Genomic DNA, 25,372 nt, shown 5'->3' on the forward strand with positions numbered 1-25,372 from the left:
ACGATGCACAGGAAGAGCGAGGCATTTTTACAAAAATGCCTTGCGCTCTTTTAGAGAGAAAGTGTGTGTCACGGCGACGAACACACACAGCAGAAAAAGGATATGTCGCCGGATGGCGTAGCAGGCACGGATGGCTGAAGGCGGCGAAGGCGGCCGGCTTCCTCAGACGCTTCCTGGGCTTGCTGGTCGCTAGATTCAACGCTGGCGGCTCTCTCAAGATCCAGCGATGCGAAGGGCTTCGCTGAAGACATGAAAAATCAGATTTCCAGCCTGTGAGCCCTTCCTTTATACACGCTAGCCACACCCATTCTGGCGGGCTGTGACGCGTGAAGGGCGCGAAGTGCCCTCATTGGGCGTGACGTCACGCAGGGCTCACCGATAGGCTGCTGCAGTTGCCGCATGTCAGCCAATGAACACGCTTATACAGCCTGCTATGGTCTGCTGGCTGCCGCACTGCGTTGACAATAAATACAAAATTAAGGATAATTTTTGGCTTCAGATCTCGAGAAAAGACAACTTTACCCGTAGCGTAAGCAACTTACGCAATACGAGAGAACCTCTCGTAAGAGAACGGCACGTTTTTCTGAGCCCCCAAAAATGACAATTTAAACATACTGTAAAAAATTATCTGTTGGGTATTTTGAGCTAAAACTTCACATACACACTCTGGGGACATCAGAGACTTATTTTACATCTTGTGAAAAGGGGCATAATAGGGGACCTTTAAATTACTAGAATGCAAGGCCAACAAAATACTATTAACTGACAACATATTTTTCTCTACTGTGAGTTTCATTCCACACCCACCCAAAGAAGATTTTACTCAGAGTAGGTACACACAGTTCCTGGTAAGAATGTTTTTTTTTCTCAGTACACACAGTCCTGCTTAATTTAAATCACTAAAAGCTGTGTCCTGTATTGACGATGATGAATAACTATTTATTATTACTCTTATAAACTACAAAAACAAAATTTGGTTTTGTCCACTTATCTGCTCACTCCCAAAAGCCACAAAATTGATTACATGTACCAAGTTCATTGCACACCAATACTATACAGTGAATGGCAGTGAACAAAAAGACAAATTTTATATTTTAGTTTTTACTGAATAACAAATTTTCTAAAACTTCTGTAGTGAATCAATTCAAATATCAACTCATAAAGCCCCATTTGTAATAGCTATTCTATTTATTTTGATCAATCACAATAATATTTTGATTACAGTTTCCAAATGACTCTATGCGATTGTGGATAGTTTGTGTGATGTGTGGAATTACTTGGCAGAGAACTACCCTTGCTGTACCTGTTGCTGGTCACCAGAGGCTGGAAAGAACGGAAAGGCGTCCCATATACAATGGGTTCTTTTGGCACTGAAGAAAAGCTGTTAGTAGGGGATGTAACAGCTATTACAGGCACCATCTCCTGTGGGCAACCAGCTAACTCATAGAATACTCTTTGCTTCCATTCTGCTGGCGTTTCTGGTAGTGATTTTCTATGAGTAGCAGACATTTTGACCTCATCGAGAACAAAGGGGCTTCGAGCAACTGCCTCCATAGAAGGAAGTAGTTTTTTGGGCTGCTCCGACCAAGAATATTGTCTGTTCATTGATTCACGTGTTGGATGGACACCTGAGGTGGATACAGGGAAAGCAGAAGACACATAGGACAGTCTCTGAGGAAAAGACAATGACTGGCTCCTGCTGAATCCCTACAGAGCAAGACAAAAGGACATTCACTTATTAGTTCTAGTAAAACAAGTTGACACAGTAGTTGACTCATAAGCCTTATCAAGTAATCACAGATTTAGTTTGTAACATAAAGAAACTCTTGATTCTAATTGGATTTCTAACAAGACTTTTTGCACCAAACAAAATATGAATTATTACATGCATTTAGACTGCCCTCATCTGGACAAAGTCTGTAAATGCTCTATAGAGACATTGTGCTCATTTTAGGTTAGGGGAGGTCAGGGTTGTTTGGCTACTGGGGTTGGTTGGCACTGGATTAATTCTGTGGTTATAATTAGTCGTCATGATTTATAATTAGACTGTCACAACATCTTTGAGAGTGGTGACACTCTTGATAAGAGTAAGATTTTTTAAATATTAATAAATATGAACATCAGTTAAAAGAGACGTAATAATTGTAAATTATTGTATGTAGACATGTAAAATGTATGTAATTGAATTATATATAATACAAATAAAAATAAAAACATTAAACATTAATCACATTTAACACATTAATCATATAATAATAAAAATATAGGCCTATATATTTGACAAATATTGTGATTATGATTTTTTTCTTCTATTTTTCAAACAGTCATCCTGAAATATTTTTGATTTTACATAACTTTGTAACTTAACTATAAAAGTCTATACTCAGTTTGGGAAGGTGGGGGGACTTCATTGGAGGAAAAAAAGAAATGTCTGCAAGTCATAAAGTAAGCTCTGAACACAATCTCCAAATTATTATCTCAAAAATTCTGACATTGCCTGTGTCATGACAGCATTACCATGCTGTGTTCTAGTGTCGTCATTAGAACATGATGATTGAGTTGGGGATGGGGTTATTTCAGCACTTACCTCTAGTTAAAGGCACTAGTTAATACGTGTAAGACCTATCAGATTGCTAAGCAGAGATGGTGTCTTATTAGGGTTTGTGTGTTGCAAACATGGTGAAGTGAGAGCTATATTTAAAATGAGCTACGTGCAGAGTTAAGAAAAGCTACCCATAGTATTTCAACAATTTGTGAAGAACAGAATTATTCAGACAGAATAAAGACTACACTCGTCGACACTGTTCAAATATAGTATGCCAATGCAAAATCACATAATTTAAGTTTAAAATTTAGAACTTAATTTAGAACTTATTGACCCAAGGTGTATTTTTATTACACTGAAGGTGTTTCATTTAAGGACTGGTCTGTGCAGAAACAGATATAAAGCAGGTAGAGTAACATGAGCAATATGGAAATACCAGAAAGAGAGAACTGTGGTAAAATTGGTAAAGCAAAGCAAATAGAGAGCACAGAAAGCATTAAGTGAGACAGAGCTGATGGAGATATTTATTAAAGGGAGACATCAAGAAGTGCAAGGGAAAGAAGAAACAAGAACAGAAGAAACATTGTTCAGATTGATATTTGAATTAGTACAAATTAATGTTAAAAGTATTCTGTACACCCATCCTTTGTTTTCTGCATTTGAACAGTCTGCTAAATACAGTACAAATCATTAATTTACAAAGTACATAAGAATGAATTAGAGGTCTGACAGAATTGCAAAGGAAACTCAGTCCAGGGGGAGATCTAGTATGTTGATTTGGAACTGTAGCCAAAATGTAGCACCTAATGCTTTTAACACTCATTATTTCATTGGTGCTTTGCCTGGCCACACATATCAGAAATGTAAATTCCTTTTCACAATCCAGGGCCACTTGGCATAATGAGAAAATATTTATCAGGTTTCTTTTTTTTTCTCTACAAAATACAGACAAAAATAAATGCAATTGTCATTCACATGGAAATCTAAATAAAATTGTGAAACTAATCAAATCTAATTAAATCAATGTATGCTATAAATTGTAGAACTGTTCTATAATGTATGAAATTATTATCTTAAGCATTTATCTAGAAAGTATCATTAAAAGGGTCATTACATGAGGAATCAAACTTTCTTTGATCCTTGACATTGTACTATAAAAAAATTGTTCAGACCACAAAAATCCCTCCTAACTGCAAAAACATAATTTTTTGAATCTGCCAAAACAAAATGTTTTTCATGTATATTCTATTCTATTCTTTTTTTTTTTTTTGTGCCAACATTTTTTTTTACTAACTTTACTAACATTAAAAGTGAATCAAGAGACATTAAAATAATATAAAAAACGTGTCATGACCTAAAGTTGTAAAATTATTGGCTTCCATTGCTTGCCAGTGTTTGACTTTTTGGCTGAAAACTTTGGTCTTGGAGTCACTGGTAATGCACATCGTGAAGCATATTCATTTTTCATGGGTAAAGAAGACCCTACAAAAAGATTGGCCCCAGTGCTTCCAGGAGCATTGGAGATGTTTCTGGGGCCATTATACATGGACTGCTGTTTCCCATCTAATTGTCGTGGAACAATGGTTGCTTCATTTGAAGTAGACTGATGGACAAATGGGTATGGAACACTTACCTCTCCAGTGGCTTTAGATGGCTTTAGAACTGGCTGTGAACTTTTGAAAAAACTATTTGGGGATGAAGAGAATGTTGTAGATGGCTCATAAGCGAATGACTGGGTCTTAAAACTGGTAGGGGGTTGATAAGAAGTTTGTTTAGACTCTTCAGGGGAAACTGCTTCCTTAGCCTCTAGAGTGGAGTTGTAGGTAAAAAGTGAGGAGTTCAGTTGGTAAGGCTGATGTTTCATAATGTCCAGAACATTGAGATGTTTGGGTGGTGGATTCATCTTCTCCTTGCTTGCTTTAGGCTTTATCTTTGGACTAGTTGAAGGAGGGGGTTGTTTAACTGCTGCAGGAGGATAAAAGGGGGACAAAATAGGATTGTAGGACACTGGAGGTGGGGCACGGACATTAGAAGAGTATTTCCAAGTGCTTGGCATTGAAAGTGTTGGCGATGAGGATCTTGCCTTGTTGGCTCGCACAGTCTCATCGTCCACCACAAATTTTTCCATACGGGACTGTCTACGAGCAAACAGTTCAGCTCCTTTTCCTTTAAGGTTCAGCCCCTCAGAATCACCTGCATCTGATGAATACCCTTTAGGAGAAGCTGATGGAGCCTTAGATGCCTGAACATATGTGCCCAGGTGTTGGGGTGGACAAGAAGCAACGGAGTTACCATCATTTTGTGACCTTGATGTTTTAAACTGGGAAGCACCAGCATGGAGTGAATCTGGCTTATGTGCCTGATGTGGTTTTGGAGTCCAGGCTGATTGATGCAGATCTGGTGAGTGGGATGGAACCCAAGCAGGTGATGCCTTCTGTGATATCGGTTGAGATGATAATGAGGGCCGGGCTTTTCCAGCAGGCTGTAGCTTTGGCGGGTTTTGTTGGGGTACTGCCTGTACCTGTGTGTGCCCCATAACTGGAACTAAGCTTGATGCTGCAAGGGGACTCCTAGCGATGGCACGGCCCTCTGCGGACCAGGGAGGGTGAGCTGGGTTGATAACAGGTTTGGGTAGGACAGGTGGAGGGTTTTTCTGCTTGATCTTTGGAGCTTGCATGAAATTGCATGCTTCAGCACCCAGACTGAGAAAGTCCTCTTCTGGAACTGACTCTGTTAAGGACTTCTGATCTCCTTTCTTTTGAAGCAGGGTCATTTCTTCTAAGTCTGCCTTGCTTGATCCTCTCCTTTTAGTTTCTGGTAGGATCCTCCTTTTAATTGCAGGTATAGCAATACGTTCATCACGTGAAGCAATGATGTCTGATGTGGGGGACCAAACTTGTGGGGTTGTGTTTACTGGAACATTAACTTTGAATATGTTTTCAAGTTTCTTAGGTGTTGGGCTTGAGACACCTCTGACTGGTGAAAAAGTTTTTTGGCCTTGACTATGACCACCAAGGAAGGGCTTAGCAGTTCTGTTGGGAACAAGGGGTTTGGGAACAGCCAATCCTTGGTATGGATCCAGACCATTCATACCATTTGCTGATTGTGGCAACATCTGTTGCTGAATTGGCTGCTCTTGATACTGCTGTTGTTGTCTTTCATAGACATCTTGTGGGGCTTGTGTACTTTCTTCTTGCGGAGGACGCTTTACAATTTCACCTACTGGTTCCACAATTGCATCCACTGGTATGCCTTTTCGTCTCATTTCCTCTTGTTCTGCAGAAAGATCATCCATCCTTTGACGCCTCTTGGCAAACATAAAGACTCCCTTGCCTTTTGTCTGTGGAAGATGCTCCATTGTTTCCAACTTATACTCGGCCTGTGCTTAAAAATTCTGATGTAGCTCAAAACAGTCCGTTGGTTCTGATCAGTCGTCTTCTCAGAATAAATTTTTGAAGAGCGTGGCAATCTGACGTCCTGATTTACTTTGAAGTGTACAAACTCATTCTTTGGCAGCAGTAAAAAGCAAAGTGTTATGTTTACTTTTAGAGTTGACTTTTTTCAGCTGTCTCGCTGACTGTACCTCACTCCGTCTTAGTCCTGGGAAAGAAAATTCATAACAAATAAATATATAAATAAAATGGCATGAAAATGATGAAGAATGGAAATTCATAACACAATATAGGAATTATTTAGAAATTCATACATTAATGCATTTGAGACAACATGATGCAGCATGGGCTCATAGGCCACATACACAGTGCTGGTAAATTCAGTGGTCAGTTGACCTTTTATTACTTAATCCTGTTCTGTAAGCACACAGTTCAGCAATTTATGGCAGGGAAAACCACATTCTTAACTCATGAAAAATTCAAGTAGTGACAACCACATTTACACACATTCTATGCAGTGTGTACGGAACTGAAGTGAACAACTAATTGTTAATGATGTTTTTAAACGTGTATCAAAGTTGTGTCTCTCTTCTGTACACACGGTGCAAGAAATCACAGGGAACAAGAAATGTCTTGACTCATTAGTGTTGCCAGATCTTGCTAGAAAGAAAAATGCATATAAGATCAAGCCCATAATAAACTTATTTCCAAATACCAAAATAATGCAACCTGCACTAAACTGGATCGCTATATGAGCCAAGTCCAAACAACATGTCCAAAGATACTTAATAAACGTTGCTTATAATAAGTGGACATAAGTGGCAACACTTAAAGAGCTTGTTTTCACTCATAAACAAAACAAGACGGCTCAGCCGACGGTGGTTTAGTGTTCATTGAACATAAGTCTTTGGTCGCTGTAATGTTACTTTGGTAAAAAATAACGGATATCAAACGTGCGAGATGCCAGAACGTTGCTATGGTTACCACAGTGTCAATCATCATAATTTCAAGAGTGAGTTCAGTTCTATACACACACAAAACAACAATTTAGGGGATTCGCTCCCATATTTAAAGGGTTAGTTCACCCAAAAATTCTGTCAGTAATTACTCACCCTCATGTTATTCCAAACTCTTTCATTTCATTTCACTCTCTTTTCTTTCATCTTCGGAACATAATTTAAGATATTTTTGATGAAATCTCAGAGCTAGCTCACTCCTTCATAGGCGTCAATGTAATTTCATTCTGCCGGCTCAGAAAAGTTAGTAAAACATTGTTAAAAGAGTCCAAGTGACTACAGTGACTACAGTGGCTCAACCTTAAGTTTATCAAGCGACATTTATCAAGTTTATCAAGCGACGAGAATACATTTTGCACAAAAAAACCATAAAATAACGACTTTATTCAACTATTCATTTTCTTCTGTGTGGGCCTCTGATATGAGGTCATGAGAGCACCACAACACATGCGTGAGAACTGAGAAGATGATGGGAATCACGATCATTTGATGGGAAAGTGTGAAAGGTAAGCCATTAATTTTGCGGCATTGGTAAGGCACTTTTACGTTTTCTCGTTGGTTTCTCACGATTCAGACATCCCTGAAATGCACATTTTAAGAACCATTTAAACACTATATTGAGACCCATCTGCGTCATCTTCTCAGGTCTCGCACATGTGTCGTGGCGCTTTCGTGAACTCACGTCAGAGGCCCACACAAAAGAAAATTAATAGTTGAATAAATTATTATTATTATTATTTTTTTTGCACACAAAATGTATTCTCGTCGCTTGATAAACTTAAGGTTGAGCCACGGTAGTCACTTGGAATATTTTAACAATTTTTGTACTAACTTTTCTGGGCCGGCAGAAAGAAATTACATAGAAGGAGTGAGCCAGCTCTCAGATTTCATCAAAAATATCTTAAATTGTGTTCCGAAGCTGAACGAAAGCCTTACGGGGTTGGAACAACATGAGGGTAAGTAATTACTGACAGAATTTTCATTTTTGGGTGAACTAACGCTTTAAATGCGGTTGTCACTCCTGAAATTTGTGTATGTGGCCATAGTGCACCTTGAAATTTGCATTAGTCATCTCATACGTAATAACCATACTGTGTTTAGACACCAACTATTATTTCAAAGTATTGATAAGATAATGTACTATCATGACATTTCAATTTTGTATTGTTTTATTTAAGTGCAGTTTAGATAAGACCATTTAAATTAAGTGAGGTCTTTTATCGTCTATTAGCTTACAATGATCAATTTCTCTGTTTAACTCTATAAATCCTTAAAAACGTCATCACACAAGCCTCAGTAGAACATTGTTAGCTGGGTTATTTGAAACTCATTCAAACTTTAGGTCTAACCATTTTTAATTCACTAATTAGGGCCCAAGCCCTGAAAGGGCGAAGGCCCTATTGTTTCCGGTAGGATTATTATTATTATTATTATTATTTTGTCAACCTTTCGGGCACTTTTGGGGCCCTTAACATGCTCGAAAACTCTTGAAATTTTGCACACACGTCAGAACCCGCGGCCATCAGGGCCGGACTGAAGCTGGTACCCGGGCGTGGCAGGGGGGCTCGACAGCGCCCCCTAGAACGGGATCCAAACACGTGTCCATAAATCAAACACGCTTGCATGTAATAATATGAAACTCGGTACACATATAGATCTCATCGGGCCGAACAACTTTCGTGCTCTAAGTTTTACGCCAGCCAAACAGGAAGTTGGCTATTTAGCGTTGTTTGGAAACGCATGCTGTGGAATTTAATGTACTCCTCCTAGGGAATTCATCGATTCGCCTCCAAACTCGGTGTGCATGAAGTCAAGACATTGAGGATGCTAAATTGCGGACGGATTTTTGATATCTCGAACGGTTTGGCCGTGGCGAGGAAACAAATTTATGGCGAAAAAATTAAACAGGAAGTGTGTTATAACTTCTGCATACATTAACTGATCTTGATGAAACTTCAGCAGTGTGTTCGTTGTAAGAGGCCGATCACATGGATGTGACTATTGTGAGTCAAAGTTATAGCACCACCAACTGGCAGCAGGAAGTACATCACTTTCAAAATGCTTTGAAATCAGTGTCTTATTTTTACCCGATTTGCTTCAAACTTTATGTGTACAATGTAGACGCACGGCAGATGTAAACCTGTGAAAGGATTATTGATATCTTAGATACTGTTGCCGTGGCAACGCATCAAACTTTAATATTATTTTTTGATGCTTTTGAGACTCTTAACATACTTGAAATTGAATGAAACTCAACAGACACATCACATTTATTAGCCCGTAGACATGTGCAAAGTTTCAGAAACGGGCGTGGTGGAATGGCTCAGTAGCGCCACCTTTAGTCAAAAATGGGGGCTTAGTTTTTCCTAGAATCACAAAACTTGGTATGTGTATTGTTCTCATCAAGACGGACAACTTTCTGATTTACATGAACCATCTCCGACCAACAGGAAGAGAGATATTTTGGTTTGAATGTGGATTTTCTGAAGAATTTTCTCTCCCTCTCTCTGTGTCTGTGTGTGTGTGTGTGTGAGGGGAGGGGGGGATTTGACTATTGCTTTTATATTGTTAATCAAGGTTTCAGGGGCTTTTGGGGTCCTTAACGTGCTCAAAAACTCTTGAAACTTTGCACACAGGTCAGAACCCACGGCCATCAGGGCCGGGCTGAAGCTGGTACCCGGGCGTGGCTGGGGGGCTCAACAGCGCCCCCTTGAACGGGGTTCTAAAACTTGATCCATATATCAAACACGCTCGCATGAATTAATATGAAACTCGGTACACATATAGATCTCATCGGGCCGAACAACTTTTCCCCGGTCAAGTTTTACGCCAGCCCAACAGGAAGTCGGCTATTATGGGTTGTTTGGAAAACGCTTGCTGTGGAATGTGAAATACTCCTCCTAGAAAATTCACCGTGTCCCCTTCAAACTCGGTGTGCATGTAGTCAAGACTTTGAGGATGCTAAATTGCGGACGGATTTTTGATATCTCGAACGGTTTGGCTGTGGCGAGGAATCAAATTTATGGCGAGAAAAGAGAAACACGGAAGTGGAATAACTTCTGCATACATTAACTGATCTTGATGAAACTTCAGCAGTGTGTTCGTGGTAAGAGGCCGATCAGATGGATGTAGCTATTGTGAGTCAAAGTTATAGCGCCACCAACTGGCAGCAGGAAGTGTGTCACTTTCAACATGCTTTTGACAAAAGTGGGGGGGTTAGTTTTAACTACAGTAAAGAAAAAACAGTTTGTATATTGTTCTCATCAAGCCGGACAACTTTCTAATTTACATTCAATAGCTCTGGCCATCAGGAAGTCAGATATTTTGGTCTGAATGTGAATTTTTTTGCAAAATCAGCCTCTGAATTTTTAGCCACTCCTCTTAAACTATTTATTTTATTCGTACCAAACTTTTTCAACATGATGAAACTACATTAAATATGCTAAATTGTGAATGGATAATAAATATCTCAAACGGTTTTGCTATGGCGAGGGATTAAAGTAATGTCCAAAAAGGAAACACTAAAAATCTTCTAAAAATGTAATTATATACCATTTATTTCTATATAAAAGAATACAAATATCACAACTAAACCCATTTTATTCTGTTTTTGCAATTCAAGAAGAATGAAAAAGTTAAAACAGGCTATTTAGTGCTATTTGGTATAATGCTGAATCGTTCAGTTATGAGAAAACACGTGATGCGTGATGGTTCTGCCGTGATCTTTGTTTAACTATTTTCGCTGCTGAAACAGAACAAAAACAGTCAACATTGCATCTAAAATGTAAGTGACTTAATTGTAACTGTTTATTAACCTGTTGTATGAAATCTAGGGGTGGGAGAAAAAAATGTATTCTTAGATGCATCGCGATGCGGACGTGGACGATTCTGAATCGATTCACAAATGTCAAAAAATCGATTCTCTAAAAAAATATTTTTCTAATAACGTAATATTGACGGAAGGCAAAAGGCGGAACTCTAAGCGGACGTGCGTGCAGTCTGTGGCGCGCACATAACAGAGAAGTTTCTTCTGCTCACCAAGGCTGCATTTATTTGATTAAAAATACAAACAAAAACAGTAATATTGTAAAATATTATTCCAATTTAAAACAGTTTAAAATATATTAAAATAGAAAGCAGCTGTTATTTATTCCTGTGATCAAAGCTGAGTTTTCAGCATCATTACTCCAGTCGTCACTGTCACATGATCCTTCAGAAATTATTCTAATATGATGATTTATACTCAAGAAACATTCATTATTATTTTAAATGTCGAAAACAGTTGTGTACAGTCTTTGATGAATAGAAAGTTCAAAAGAACAGCATTTATCTGAAATCTAAAGCTTTTGTAACGTTAAACACTACCGCTCAAAAGTTTTGGGTTAGTAATAATTAAAATTTTATTTTTGGGGGAAATAAATAAAATAAATCAGTACTTTTATTTATGAAGGATGAGTTAAACTGGTCAACAGTTACAGTAAAGACATTTATAATGTTAAAAATATATATATTTGAAATATATGCTGTTCTTTTGAACTTTACATTCATCAAAGCATTTTGAAAAAAAAAATCTGTACACAACTGTTTTCAACATTGAAAATAATAATGAATATTTATTGAGCATCAATCATCATATTAGTATGATTTCTGAAGGATCATGTGACACTGAAGACTGGAGTAATGATGCTGAAAACTCAACTTTGATCACAGAAATGAATTACTATGTAAAATATTTAAAAATTGAAAACAGCTGTTTTAAATTGGAATAATATTTCACAATATTACTGTTTTTGTTTGTATTTTTAATCAATAAATGCAGCCTTGGTGAGCAGAAGAGACTTCTCCTAAAAACATTAAAAATCTTACTGACCTCAAACTTTTGAACAATAATATATATATATATATATATATATATATATATATATATATATATATATATACACATATATATGTATGTGTGTGTATGTATGTATGTATGTATATATATATATATATATATATATATATATATATATATATAAATATAGCTGCGAGCAGCGATTACGGGCCCAAGCCGGCGGTACCGCAACCCCGGTGCCTTTAGGTACATTTAGGTAACCTGGAACGGGATCCGAACACTTGTCCATAAATCAGACACGCTTGCATGTAATAATATGAAACTCGGTACACATATAGACCTCATAGGGCCGAACAACTTTCGTGCTCTAAGTTTTACGCCAGCCAAACAGGAAGTTGGCTATTTAGCGTTGTTTGGAAACGCATGCTGTGGAATTTAATGTACTCCTCCTAGGGAATTCATCGATTCGCCTCCAAACTCGGTGTGCATGAAGTCAAGACATTGAGGATGCTAAATTGCGGACGGATTTTTGATATCTCGAACGGTTTGGCCGTGGCGAGGAAACAAATTTATGGCGAAAAAATGAAACAGGAAGTGTGTTATAACTTCTGCATACATTAACTGATCTTGATGAAACTTCAGCAGTGTGTTCGTTGTAAGAGGCCGATCACATGGATGTGACTATTGTGAGTCAAAGTTATAGCACCACCAACAGGCAGCAGGAAGTACATCACTTTCAAAATGCTTTGAAATCAGTGTCTTATTTTTACCCGATTTGCTTCAAACTTTATGTGTACAATGTAGACACACGGCAGATGTAAACCTGTGAAAGGATTATTGATATCTTAGATACTGTTGCCGTGGCAACGCATCAAACTTTAATATTATTTTTTGATGCTTTTGAGACTCTTAACATACTTGAAATTGCATGAAACTCAACAGACACATCACATTTATTAGCCCGTAGACATGTGCAAAGTTTCAGAAACGGGCGTGGTGAAATGGCTCAGTAGCGCCACCTTTAGTCAAAAGTGGGGGGGTTAGTTTTATCAACAGCAACAAAACTTGGTATGTATATTGTTCTCATCAAGACGGACAACTTTCTAATTTACATGAACCATCTCCGACCAACAGGAAGAGAGATATTTTGGTTTGAATGTGGATTTTCTGAAGAATTTTCTCTCCCTCTCTCTGTGTCTCTGTGTGTGTGAGGGGAGGGGGGGATTTGACTATTGCTTTTATTAGGGCCCAAGCCCTGAAAGGGCGAAGGCCCTATTGTTTCCGTAAGGATTATTTTTAGGGCCCAAGCCCTGAAAGGGCGGAGGCCCTATTGTTTTCGTAAGGATTATTTTTTTTTTTTTCTTCATTATTTTTTTTTTTGCCTTTTTGCCACTTTTGGGGCCCTTAACATGCTCAAAAACTCTTGAAATTTTGCACACACGTCAGAACCCGCGGCCATCAGGGCCGGGCTGAAGCTGGTACCGGGGCGTGGCAGGGGGGCTCGACAGCGCCCCCTGGAATGGGGTCCGAAAACTTGGTCCATAAATCAAACACGCTTGCATGTAATAATATGAAACTCAGTACACATATAGATCTCATCGGGCCGAACAACTTTCGTGCTCTAAGTTTTACAAAAGCCCAACAGGAAGTCGGTTATTATACGTTGTTTGGAAAACGCATACAATGGAATGTGAAATACTCCTCCTAGGGATTTCATCCGATCGCCACCAAACTCGGTGAGAATAAAGTCAAGACATTGAGGATGAATTCTTGCGAATGGATTTTTGATATCTCAAACGGTTTGGCCGTGGCGAGGAAACAAATTTATGGCGAATAATGGGACACAGGAAGTGTGTTATAACTTCTGCATACATTAACTGATCTTGATGAAACTTCAGCAGTGTGTTTGTTGTAAGAGGCCGATCACATGGATGTGACTATTGTGAGTCAAAGTTATAGCGCCACCAACTGGCAGCAGGAAGTGTGTCACTTTCAAAATTCTTTGAATTCACCCTCTTAATTTTACCCGATTTGCTTCAAACTTTATGTGTATAATGTAGACACACGGCAGATGTAGACCTGTGAAAGGATTATTGATATCTTAGATACTGTTGCCGTGGCAACGCATCAAACTTTAATATTCTTTTCGGATGCGTTTGAGACTCTTAGCATGCTTGAAATTGGATGAAACTCGACAGATACATCACATTTATTAGCCAGTAGACATGTGAAAAGTTTCAGAAACGGGCATGGCAGGGGGGCTCAACAGCGCCCCCTTGAACGGGGTCTGAAAACTTGGTCCATATATCAAACACGCTTGCATGAATTAATATGAAACTCGGTACACATATAGATCTCATCGGGCCGAACAACTTTCCCTCTGTCAAGTTTCACGCCAGCCCAACAGGAAGTCGGCTATTATGGGTTGTTTGGAAAACGCTTGCTGTGGAATGTGAACTACTCCTCCTAGAAAATTCATCCCATCCCCACCAAACTCGGTGTGCATGAAGTCAAGACATTGAGGATGCTAAATTGCGGACGGATTTTTGATATCTCAAACGGTTTGGCCGTGGCAAGGAAACGAATTTATGGCGAATAAGGGACACAGGAAGTGTGTTATAACTTCAGCATACATTATCTGATCTTGATGAAACTTCAGCAGTGTGTTCGTTGTAAGAGGCCGAACACAAGGATGTGACTATTGTGAGTCAAAGTTATAGCGCCACCAACTGGCAGCAGGAAGTGTGTCACTTTCAAAATGCTTTGAAATCACCCTCTTATTTTTACCCGATTTGCTTCAAACTTTATGTGTATAATGTAAACACACGGCAGATGTAGACCTGTGAAAGGATTTTTGATATCTTTAATACTGTTGTCGTGGCAACGCATCAAACTTTAATATTGTTTTTTGATGCTTTTGAGACTCTTAACATACTTGAAATTGAATGAAACTCGACAGACACATCACACTTATTAGCCCGTAGACTTGTGCAAAGTTTCAGAAACGGGCGTGGTGAGGGGCTCAGTAGCGCCACCTTTAGTCATAAATGGGGGGGGTTAGTTTTATCAACAGCAACAAAACTTGGTATGTGTATTGTTCTCATCAAGACGGACAACTTTCTAATTTACATTAACGATCTCTGACCAACAGGAAAAGAGATATTTTGGTTTGAATGTGGATTTTCTGAAGAATTTTCTCTCCCTCTCTCTGTGTCTCTGTGTGTGTGAGGGGAGGGGGGGATTTGACTATTGCTTTTATATTGTTAATCAAGGTTTCAGGGGCTTTTGGGGTCCTTAACGTGCTCAAAAACTCTTGAAACTTTACACACAGGTCAGAACCCACGGCCATCAGTGCCGGGCTGAAGCTGGTACCCGGGCGTGGCAGGGGGCTCAACAGCGCCCCCTTGAACACGGTCTGAAAACTTGGTCCATATGTCAAACACACTTGCATGAATTAATATGAAACTCGGTACACATATAGATCTCATCGGGCCGAACAACTTCCGCAGTCTAAGTTATTAGCTCCGCCCAACAGGAAGTCAGCTATTATGGGTTGTTTGGAAAACGCTTGCTGTGGAATGTGAACTACTCCTCCTAGAGAATTCATCCAATCGCCACCAAACTCGGTGTGCATGAAGTCAAGACATTGAGGATGCTAAATTGCGGACGGATTTTTGATATCTCGAACGGTTTGGCCGTGGCGAGGAAACAAATTTATGGCGAGAAAAGAGAAACACGAAGTGTTATAACTTCTGCATACATTAACTGATCTTGATGAAACTTCAGCAGTGTGTTCATGGTAAGAGGCCGGTCAGATGGATGTAACTATTGTGAGTCAAAGTTATAGCGCCACCAACTGGTAGCAGGAAGTGTGTCACTTTCAAAATGCTTTTATCAAAAGTGGGGGGGGTTACTTTTACCCACAGTTACAAAAATCAGTACGCATATTGGTCTCATCGAGCCGGACAACTTTCTAATTTACAGTCATTAGCTCCGAGCAACAGGAAGTCAGATATTTTGGTTTGAATGTGGATTTTTTGGATATGTCAGACTCTGAGTTTTTAGTTACTCCTCCTAAGTGGTTTATTTTATTCACACCAAACTTTTTCAACATGATAAAAAATACATTCAAGATTATATATATATATATATATATATATATAAATATAGCTGCGAGCAGCGATGAAGGGCCAAAGCCGGCGGCACCGCCACCCCGGTGCCTTTAGGTAACTAAAGGCATCGGGGTTGCGGTGCCACCGGCTTGGGCCCGTAATCGCTGCTCGCAGCTATATTTTTTTTTCTTTTTTTTCTTCATTATTTTTTTTTTGCCTTTTTGCCACTTTTGGGGCCCTTAACATGCTCAAAAACTCTTGAAATTTTGCACACACGTCAGAACCTGCGGCCATCAGGGCCGGGCTGAAGCTGGTACTGGGGCGTGGCAGGGGGGCTCGACAGCGCCCCCTGGAATGGGGTCCGAAAACTTGGTCCATAAATCAAACACGCTTGCATGTAATAATATGAAACTCAGTACACATATAGATCTCATCGGGCCGAACAACTTTCGTGCTCTAAGTTTTACAAAAGCCCAACAGGAAGTCGGTTATTATACGTTGTTTGGAAAATGCATACAATGGAATGTGAAATACTCCTCCTAGGGATTTCATCCGATCGCCACCAAACTCGGTGAGAATAAAGTCAAGACATTGAGGATGAATTCTTGCGAACGGATTTTTGATATCTCGAACGGTTTGGCCGTGGCGAGGAAACGAATTTATGGCGAATAATGGGACACAGGAAGTGTGTTATAACTTCTGCATACATTAACTGATCTTGATGAAACTTCAGCAGTGTGTTCGTTGTAAGAGGCCGATCACATGGATGTGACTATTGTGAGTCAAAGTTATAGCGCCACCAACTGGCAGCAGGAAGTGTGTCACTTTCAAAATGCTTTGAAATCAGTGTCTTATTTTTACCCGATTTGCTTCAAACTTTATGTGTATAATGTAAACACAGGGCAGATGTAGACCTGTGAAAGGATTATTGATATCTTAGATACTGTTGCCGTGGCAACGCATCAAGTTTTAATATTCTTTTCGGATGCGTTTGAGACTCTTAACATGCTTGAAATTGGATGAAACTCGACAGACACATAACACGTATTAGCCAGTAGACATGTGAAAAGTTTCAGAAACGGGCGTGGCAGGGGGGCTCAACAGCGCCCTCTTGAACAGGGTCTGAAAACTTGGTCCATATATCAAACACGCTTGCATGAAGTAATATGAAACTCGGTACACATATAGATTTCGTCGGGCCGAACAACTTTCCTTCTGACAAGTTTCACGCCAGCCCAACAGGAAGTCAGCTATTATGGGTTGTTTGGAAAACGCTTGCTGTGGAATGTGATGTACTCCTCCTAGAGAATTCATTCAATCACCTCCAAACTCAGTCAGCATGAAGTAAAGACATTGAGGATGCTAAATTGCGGACGGATTTTTGATATCTTGAACGGTTTGGCCGTGGTGAGGAAACGAATTTATGGCGAGAAAAGAGAGACACGAAGTGTTATAACTTCTGCATACATCAACTGATCTTGATGAAACTTCAGCAGTGTGTTCGTGGTAAGAGGCCGATCAGATGGATGTGACTATTGTGAGTCAAAGTTATAGCGCCACCAACTGGCAGCAGGAAGTGTGTCACTTTCAACATGCTTTTGACAAAAGTGGGGGGGTTAGTTTTAAATACAGTAAAAAAAAAAAATTTTTATATTGTTCTCATCAAGCCGGACAACTTTCTAATTTACATTCATTAGCTCAGAGCAAAAGGAAGTCAGATATTTTGGTCTGAATGTGGATTTTTTTGCAAAATCAGCCTATGAATTTTTAGCCACTCCTCTTAAACTATTTATTTTATTCCCACCAAACTTTTTCAACATGATGAAAATACATTAAATATGCTAAATTGTGAACGGATTATAAATATCTCAAACGGTTTTGCTATGGCGAGGGATTAAAGTAATGTCCAAAAAGGAAAAACTAAAAGCCTCAAATTTTCTAAAAATGTAATTATATACCATTTATTTCTATATAAAAGTATACAAACATCACAACTAAACATTTTATTCTTTTTTTTCAATTTAAGAATGAATTTTAAGTTTAAAAACTGCCAGAATGGTTGTTTAGTCTAAACAATACATAAATAAAGTCAAACATAGTGCTATACTGCCCTCTTGTGTTCAAAATCAGGTAGGCCTATTATATCTATATATAAATATACTAGGTATGTGACGGTGAGAATATTTTACCACCGGTTAACTGACGTGTGACACCGCTGGGGGCTTTTTAATCTCTAACTTAAAAACTAAAGTAAAATATGTTCTTCCGCACTGACATTTATATTGGTTGAGCGAGCGTTTCAAATGAATTCCTATGGAAGTAGGAATTAACTGAAAAACGTTCACTCTGTTCTGCTCGTTCCTCGCCGTGGACGTGCACCGTTATGAATGCCCGTGCAGCCATGAGCATTTTAGTTTCATTTTAAAATTAGCGCCTTTCGGGGGGTGGATTGCTTGAAATTATTTTACAAAAGCACAATTTTGTGTTTTATTGCAACTGTACACAAATATAAGTTAACACTTTGCAGTTTGAATGTCGTCCTGTATAATGATGGAGTATGTTTTTATGTGTCTACTGTTCAATCGCGCCCACGCCACACACACACACACACACACACACACACGGTTTACTATCTTTGTGGGTACTCTCCATGGACTTAATGGTTTTTATACTGTACAAACTGTATATTCTATCTCCTCACACTAACCCTACCCCTAAACCTACCTATCCCATAAAACTTTCTGCATTTTTACATTTCCAAAAAAACTCATTCTGTATGATTTATAATCTTGTTTACCCATGGGGACCTCTATTTAGGTCCCCACTGTGACACGAGTCCCCATGAGTCTGTGTGCATTCAGGTTAAAGTCCCCACCGGGATAGAAAAACATGAACACACACACACACACACACACACACACACACACACACACACACACACACACACACACACACACACACACACACACACACACACACACACACACTCCAGCATTACAATCTTGACATCGCAGCCTGTTCATTATAGCCTTAATAAAATATAATAATAAAATAGTCAACCTAACATATAAAAATTACACTGCTCTAAATAGTCAGTAGTACAATTCGTACATTCACAGTAAGCACCCCTCGCTCCACTGTGATGTTTCCAAGCAAATTTTTGCGCATGTGAAGAGGATGATTTTTTCCATCAATATTGGAACACGAGTGAAGAACAAAGCCTATAATAAAGAATAGTTTAGCATCCAAATACATCGCAAATGTTGAAACATTTTGATTCTGATGAGAGGGTTACGTGAGCCCAACACTGCTTACTTTCATTTTTACTTTTACATTAAATTTAAAGGATTTGTTGTGGAATATTTTGAGTGTATCATAAAATCTGAATAAAAAAATAATAATAATAATAAAAAAATAAAAAAATGAATGAATGAATGAATAAATAAATAAATATATATATGTATGTGTATATATATATATATATATATATATATATATATATATATATATATATATAGCTGCGAGCAGCGATAAAGGGCCAAAGCCGGCGGCACCGCCACCCTAAAGGCACCGGGGTTGCGGTGCCACCGGCTTGGGCCCGTAATCGCTGCTCGCAGCTATATATATATATTATTGTTAATCAAGGTTTCAGGGGCTTTTGGGGTCCTTAACGTGCTCAAAAACTCTTGAAACTTTGCACACAGGTCAGAACCCACGGCCATCAGGGCCGGGCTGAAGCTGGTACCCGGGCGTGGCTGGGGGGCTCAACAGCGCCCCCTTGAACGGGGTTCTAAAACTTGATCCATATATCAAACACGCTCTCATGAATTAATATGAAACTCGGTACACATATAGATCTCATCGGGCCGAACAACTTTACCCCGGTCAAGTTTTACGCCAGCCCAACAGGAAGTCGGCTATTATGGGTTGTTTGGAAAACGCTTGCTGTGGAATGTGAAATACTCCTCCTAGAAAATTCACCGTGTCCCCTTCAAACTCGGTGTGCATGTAGTCAAGACTTTGAGGATGCTAAATTGCGGACGGATTTTTGATATCTCGAACGGTTTGGCTGTGGCGAGGAATCGAATTTATGGCGAGAAAAGAGAAACACGGAAGTGGAATAACTTCTGCATACATTAACTGATCTTGATGAAACTTCAGCAGTGTGTTCGTGGTAAGAGGCCGATCAGATGGATATAGCTATTGTGAGTCAAAGTTATAGCGCCACCAACTGGCAGCAGGAAGTGTGTCACTTTCAACATGCTTTTGACAAAAGTGGGGGGGGTTAGTTTTAACTACAGTAAAGAAAAAAATTTTTGTATATTGTTCTCATCAAGCCGGACAACTTTCTAATTTACATTCAATAGCTCTGGCCATCAGGAAGTCAGATATTTTGGTCTGAATGTGATTTTTTTTGCAAAATCAGCCTCTGAATTTTTAGCCACTCCTCTTAAACTATTTATTTTATTCGTACCAAACTTTTTCAACATGATGAAACTACATTAAATATGCTAAATTGTGAATGGATAATAAATATCTCAAACGGTTTTGCTATGGCGAGGGATTAAAGTAATGTCCAAAAAGGAAACACTAAAAATCTTCTAAAAATGTAATTATATACCATTTATTTCTATATAAAAGAATACAAATATCACAACTAAACCCATTTTATTCTGTTTTTGCAATTCAAGAAGAATGAAAAAGTTAAAACAGGCTATTTAGTGCTATTTGGTTCAACAAAAAAGCAAACATAGGGCTATACTGCCCTCTTGTGTCCAAAAGGACATCAAAATAGTATATAAAACTTTTTACCAGGTAGGCCAATATTGTATTTAAATATACATTTATTAGGTATGTGTCTGAGGATATTTTCCCACCGGTTAATCGACGTGTGACACGAGTGGGTGCTTTTAAATCGCTAATATAATAGTGAAAGAAAAATAATGATAATGTTGCACACACAAATCACACACATGTGGGAAAGAATGATGCTTTTAAACAACACTAAACCGCCATTAGGTGTCGCCAGGCATCCATCTTAATAAGCGAGTCATTGATTCATTCGTTCAAACGATTCGTTCGAATGAGTCGATCATGATTAAGACAGATGTTTATGGATTGATCATTCAATCTTTGAGTCAACCGATTCGTTAAAAATGCTGAATCGTTCAGTTATGAGAAAACACGTGATGCGTGATGGTTCTGCCGTGATCTTTGTTTAACTATTTTCGCTGCTGAAACAGAACAAAAACAGTCAACATTGCATCTAAAATGTAAGTGACTTAATTGTAACTGTTTATTAACCTGTTGTATGAAATCTAGGGGTGGGAGAAAAAATTTATTCTTAGATGCATCGCGATGCGGACGTGGACGATTCTGAATCGATTCACAAATGTCAAAAAATCGATTCTCTAAAAAAATATTTTTCTAATAACGTAATATTGACGGAAGGCAAAAGGCGGAACTCTAAGCGGACGTGCGTGCAGTTTGTGGCGCGCACATAACAGAGAAGTTTCTTCTGCTCACCAAGGCTGCATTTATTTGATTAAAAATACAAACAAAAACAGTAATATTGTAAAATATTATTCCAATTTAAAACAGTTTAAAATATATTAAAATAGAAAGCAGCTGTTATTTATTCCTGTGATCAAAGCTGAGTTTTCAGCATCATTACTCCAGTCGTCACTGTCACATGATCCTTCAGAAATTATTCTAATATGATGATTGATACTCAAGAAACATTCATTATTATTTTAAATGTCGAAAACAGTTGTGTACAGTCTTTGATGAATAGAAAGTTCAAAAGAACAGCATTTATCTGAAATCTAAAGCTTTTGTAACGTTAAACACTACCGCTCAAAAGTTTTGGGTTAGTAATAATTAAAATTTTATTTTTGGGGGAAATAAATAAAATAAATCAGTACTTTTATTTATGAAGGATGAGTTAAACTGATCAACAGTTACAGTAAAGACATTTATAATGTTAAAAATATATATATTTGAAATATATGCTGTTCTTTTGAACTTTAGAATGAATGAATGAGGCATTTATATACATACAACTTTACATTCATCAAAGCATTTTGAAAAAAAAAATCTGTACACAACTGTTTTCAACATTGAAAATAATAATGAATATTTATTGAGCATCAATCATCATATTAGTATGATTTCTGAAGGATCATGTGACACTGAAGACTGGAGTAATGATGCTGAAAACTCAACTTTGATCACAGAAATGAATTACTATGTAAAATATTTAAAAATTGAAAACAGCTGTTTTAAATTGGAATAATATTTCACAATATTACTGTTTTTGTTTGTATTTTTAATCAAAAAATGCAGCCTTGGTGAGCAGAAGAGACTTCTCCTAAAAACATTAAAAATCTTACTGACCCCAAACTTTTGAACAATAATATATATATATATATATATATATATATATATATATATATATATATATACATATATATGTATGTATGTGTATGTATGTATGTATATATATATATATATAAATATAGCTGCGAGCAGCGATGGAGGGCCCAAGCCGGCGGTACCGCCACCCCGGTGCCTTTAGGTAACTAAAGGCACCGGGGTTGCGGTGCCACCGGCTTGGGCCCGTAATCGCTGCTCGCAGCTATATTTTAAAATTAATTCCACCAATCTTGTCTCTTATCAGACACATTTAAATCAAAACAATTCTGACTGCATTAATACAGTTTTAAATAAGAAAAAAAAACACGGGGCATTGTCTCAAGTTGCTCTGGATAAAATGGAGAAAATCTATCTTTACGACTTTGTAAAAAAAAAAAAAAAAAACATAACTTTCTAATGCTGACATTTAGCTTTCTAACATTCAGTTTAGTCCAAAGCACCCTGACTTTCCGAAAGCTTTTTTATGTAAAAAAAAAAAAAACATTGCAAGAGGTCATAAAACTCCAACTAAAGTGCTTATCTGTTCAAACTGTGTCAGTGCTGCTAACACTGTGGTGGAGTGGCAGGACTATGAAGGGAACAAGTGAGTAAGTAAAATAACAAGTAAAATAGAGAGAGATTGGGGGTGGGGGGGGGGTGGTGTCCATTTAATGGTGTCCATTTAATGGAGTCAGGGCTCCTCACCAAGGGATCGTATGACAAATCTCTACTGACACATGCTGGTGCCTATCAAACCAGTAGCTTGAGGACAACTGCACTATTGCACTATTATTTAAGAAGCTCTCAAATGTGTTTAAGCATATGGCTTGCCTCATCCATCCTAAACCATTAACAGTATTGACAAATGATGATCCATTTAAGAAAAAAAATAAATTCTTAATTGATCTAAATTCACTTTCTGCAGTCTTCTAATTGCATATTTAGACAGCTCTTCACATCCAACATCAACACCGAACAATCCTTGAGTATTTCAGTCTGTGAGGAAATTTATGCACGTTTATAGAATATCAGCATAATCAGACGATACATTGCCTCGTATAGCAAGGGAAGGCCAGTGTGAAAACCCTATTCCAGAATTGGTTGGTTATTTCTGTCCAGGCACTTTAACAGTCAAGACATACTCATCCAAGCAAGTACCTTACAAACCAGCCAAATGATCAAGTTTCAATATATTTTTAATTTATATTTTATATTTTATATTTTATATTGTTATAATTATATTCATCCTATTAGAAGTATTGAAGGTTCAGTATATAATGCATTAAATTAAAAATGTTTTTTAAATTTCTTTCATTAAATAACATTAGACAATAATAATCATCAGTGGAGAGGTGAAGAAAAAGAAAAACACAAACAGATATAGACAAAGACAGCCACTGAAGGACAGATTTGGAGAAGATTTGTCTTACGTGCCTGTCTTGCTTGGTGTCTGCTTAGTCTGGTCGGTTCCGTCAAGGAGCCAGTGCCCCACCACTCTGCCTGCTCAGCACCCTGGACTTGAATTCCATTTAACATACAGGAGGTCCCACACATCTCCCTCCTCCTTCTCCTCTCCTGTCTCCTCCTCTTCTTCAGCCTTTTTTTATTTCAGTTTACAAGGAATCTAAAAGTTCCTGCTTCAAGTTCTCTGGGTTCTAGTGAGAACCTTTGGTAGAAGAGCATTAGTCCACTTGAGTTTGTTGTTGTGTTCAGATATGGGGAGGCAGGTGCTTTGAGAAGGGTCCATATCAGTCTCTTCAGTGTGGGAACGGGGAGTTGCTCTCTCACGTCAAAATATACTGATAGAACCATCATTTAAGTGACCAGAGAGATGTACGCTTGCTTGGTGGGGCTCTTGATGCTTGATAACACTTTCTGTTTCTCCACGCCATGAACACAAATAGCTTCCATTGCAGTACAGACATCACACAAATGGACATGCAGAGTAAAAACATGGAATATACAGTATAATATAAATTGCATTGCTATTGCAAGCAAATATTCATTGCTTGATTTCCTCGTATTACAAGTCAAGTCACCTTTATTTATAAAGCGCTTTTTACAAAACAGATTGTTTCAAAGCAGCTTTACAGTGATAACAGAAAAAATAATGCAACAAAGTTTGTTTCGGCTGTACAGCAAATCTAGAAGAAAATAGTGTCATAGTCTTAAGTAAGTTCAGTGATAGTTCATTTCTGTTGTTATTTTTCTGTTGTCATTAGTTCAAGTTATTCATTTAATATTTTCACTGCGATTTTACGTATTTATGAATGAACGGCCCGTTTCAAAATCTTCCCAGTCTGCTGACATTTGTTAAGACATCTGCTTTAAACATTACAGTGCTCATGATAACTTTCGTTAACTTTACAATAAGTAAATCCACACTCTGGGATTAGAGGAGTGAAAGCAGGAGATAAAGAACATAAACTCTTACTAGTTGCAGATGACATTTTAGCAGTCATAACTGATCCTCTGACCTCTTTACCACAGCTAATGGATGTTATACAATCCTTCTCAAAATTGTCAGTTTACACTGTCAACTGGAATAAATCTGAAGCTACCCCCCTTTCCAATTCATGTTTACCATTTATGATAGAAAAGTATAAATTTAAATGGGTCCCTAAGGGAATGAAATATTTAGGAGGAAATAATAGCACTCAATTTACTCCCACCACTACAGATGTTCAAAACTAACCTGGAGAAGTGGAAGAAAATCAAACTGACTCTTTGGGGGAAAATCTGTATTATTAAAGTGGTGATAGCCCCCCAGCTTAACTATGTCCTAATGATGCTTCCGATTAAAATACCTACTTAATTTAACAATTTAACTTTGTGGGATGGGTAAAGGGCAATAATTAATCTAAACAAGTTAATTGCCCCTAAAGAGGAGGGCTGGGTTTTCCTGATTGTAGACTATATCATTTGTCATTTGCTATGGCTAAATATAGTTAAATATTGGAATCAGGAAAAATATAAAACCGACTGGATGAATGCTGAATATAAAATATGTTCACCTTTTACTCCCATTGAAGTATTTTCGCAGTCTGCTTGTAATA

General features: G+C 38.1%; 1 protein-coding gene across 2 annotated transcripts; it reads right to left on the reverse strand.

Moving 5' to 3' along the window:
* Positions 1-3,057: 3,057 nt before the first annotated feature.
* synpo2b (synaptopodin 2b) lies at positions 3,058-23,905 on the reverse strand. 2 transcript variants are annotated; one of them, XM_081362578.1, is made up of 2 exons: positions 23,751-23,905; positions 3,058-6,145 (listed from the first exon to the last, which is right to left on the reverse strand). In XM_081362578.1, exon 2 carries the CDS (start codon positions 5,901-5,903, stop codon positions 3,900-3,902), a length of 2,004 nt encoding a protein of 667 aa, XP_081218704.1. In that variant the 5' UTR covers positions 5,904-6,145; positions 23,751-23,905; the 3' UTR covers positions 3,058-3,899. The 2 variants fall into 2 exon arrangements, with proteins under 2 accessions (XP_081218704.1, XP_081218703.1); XM_081362577.1 differs by having other exon boundaries at positions 23,747-23,841.
* Between the last annotated feature and the right edge of the window lie 1,467 nt (positions 23,906-25,372).

The sequence above is a fragment of the Scardinius erythrophthalmus genome (genome assembly GCF_964197995.2).
Source record: "Scardinius erythrophthalmus genome assembly, chromosome: 3".
NCBI classification, from domain to species: domain Eukaryota; kingdom Metazoa; phylum Chordata; class Actinopteri; order Cypriniformes; family Leuciscidae; genus Scardinius; species Scardinius erythrophthalmus.

What these genes read in the sequence shown, in the direction of transcription:
- synpo2b (XM_081362578.1), bottom strand. Translation starts at nt 5,903, where the DNA reads ATGGAGCATCTTCCACAGACAAAAGGCAAGGGAGTCTTTATGTTTGCC.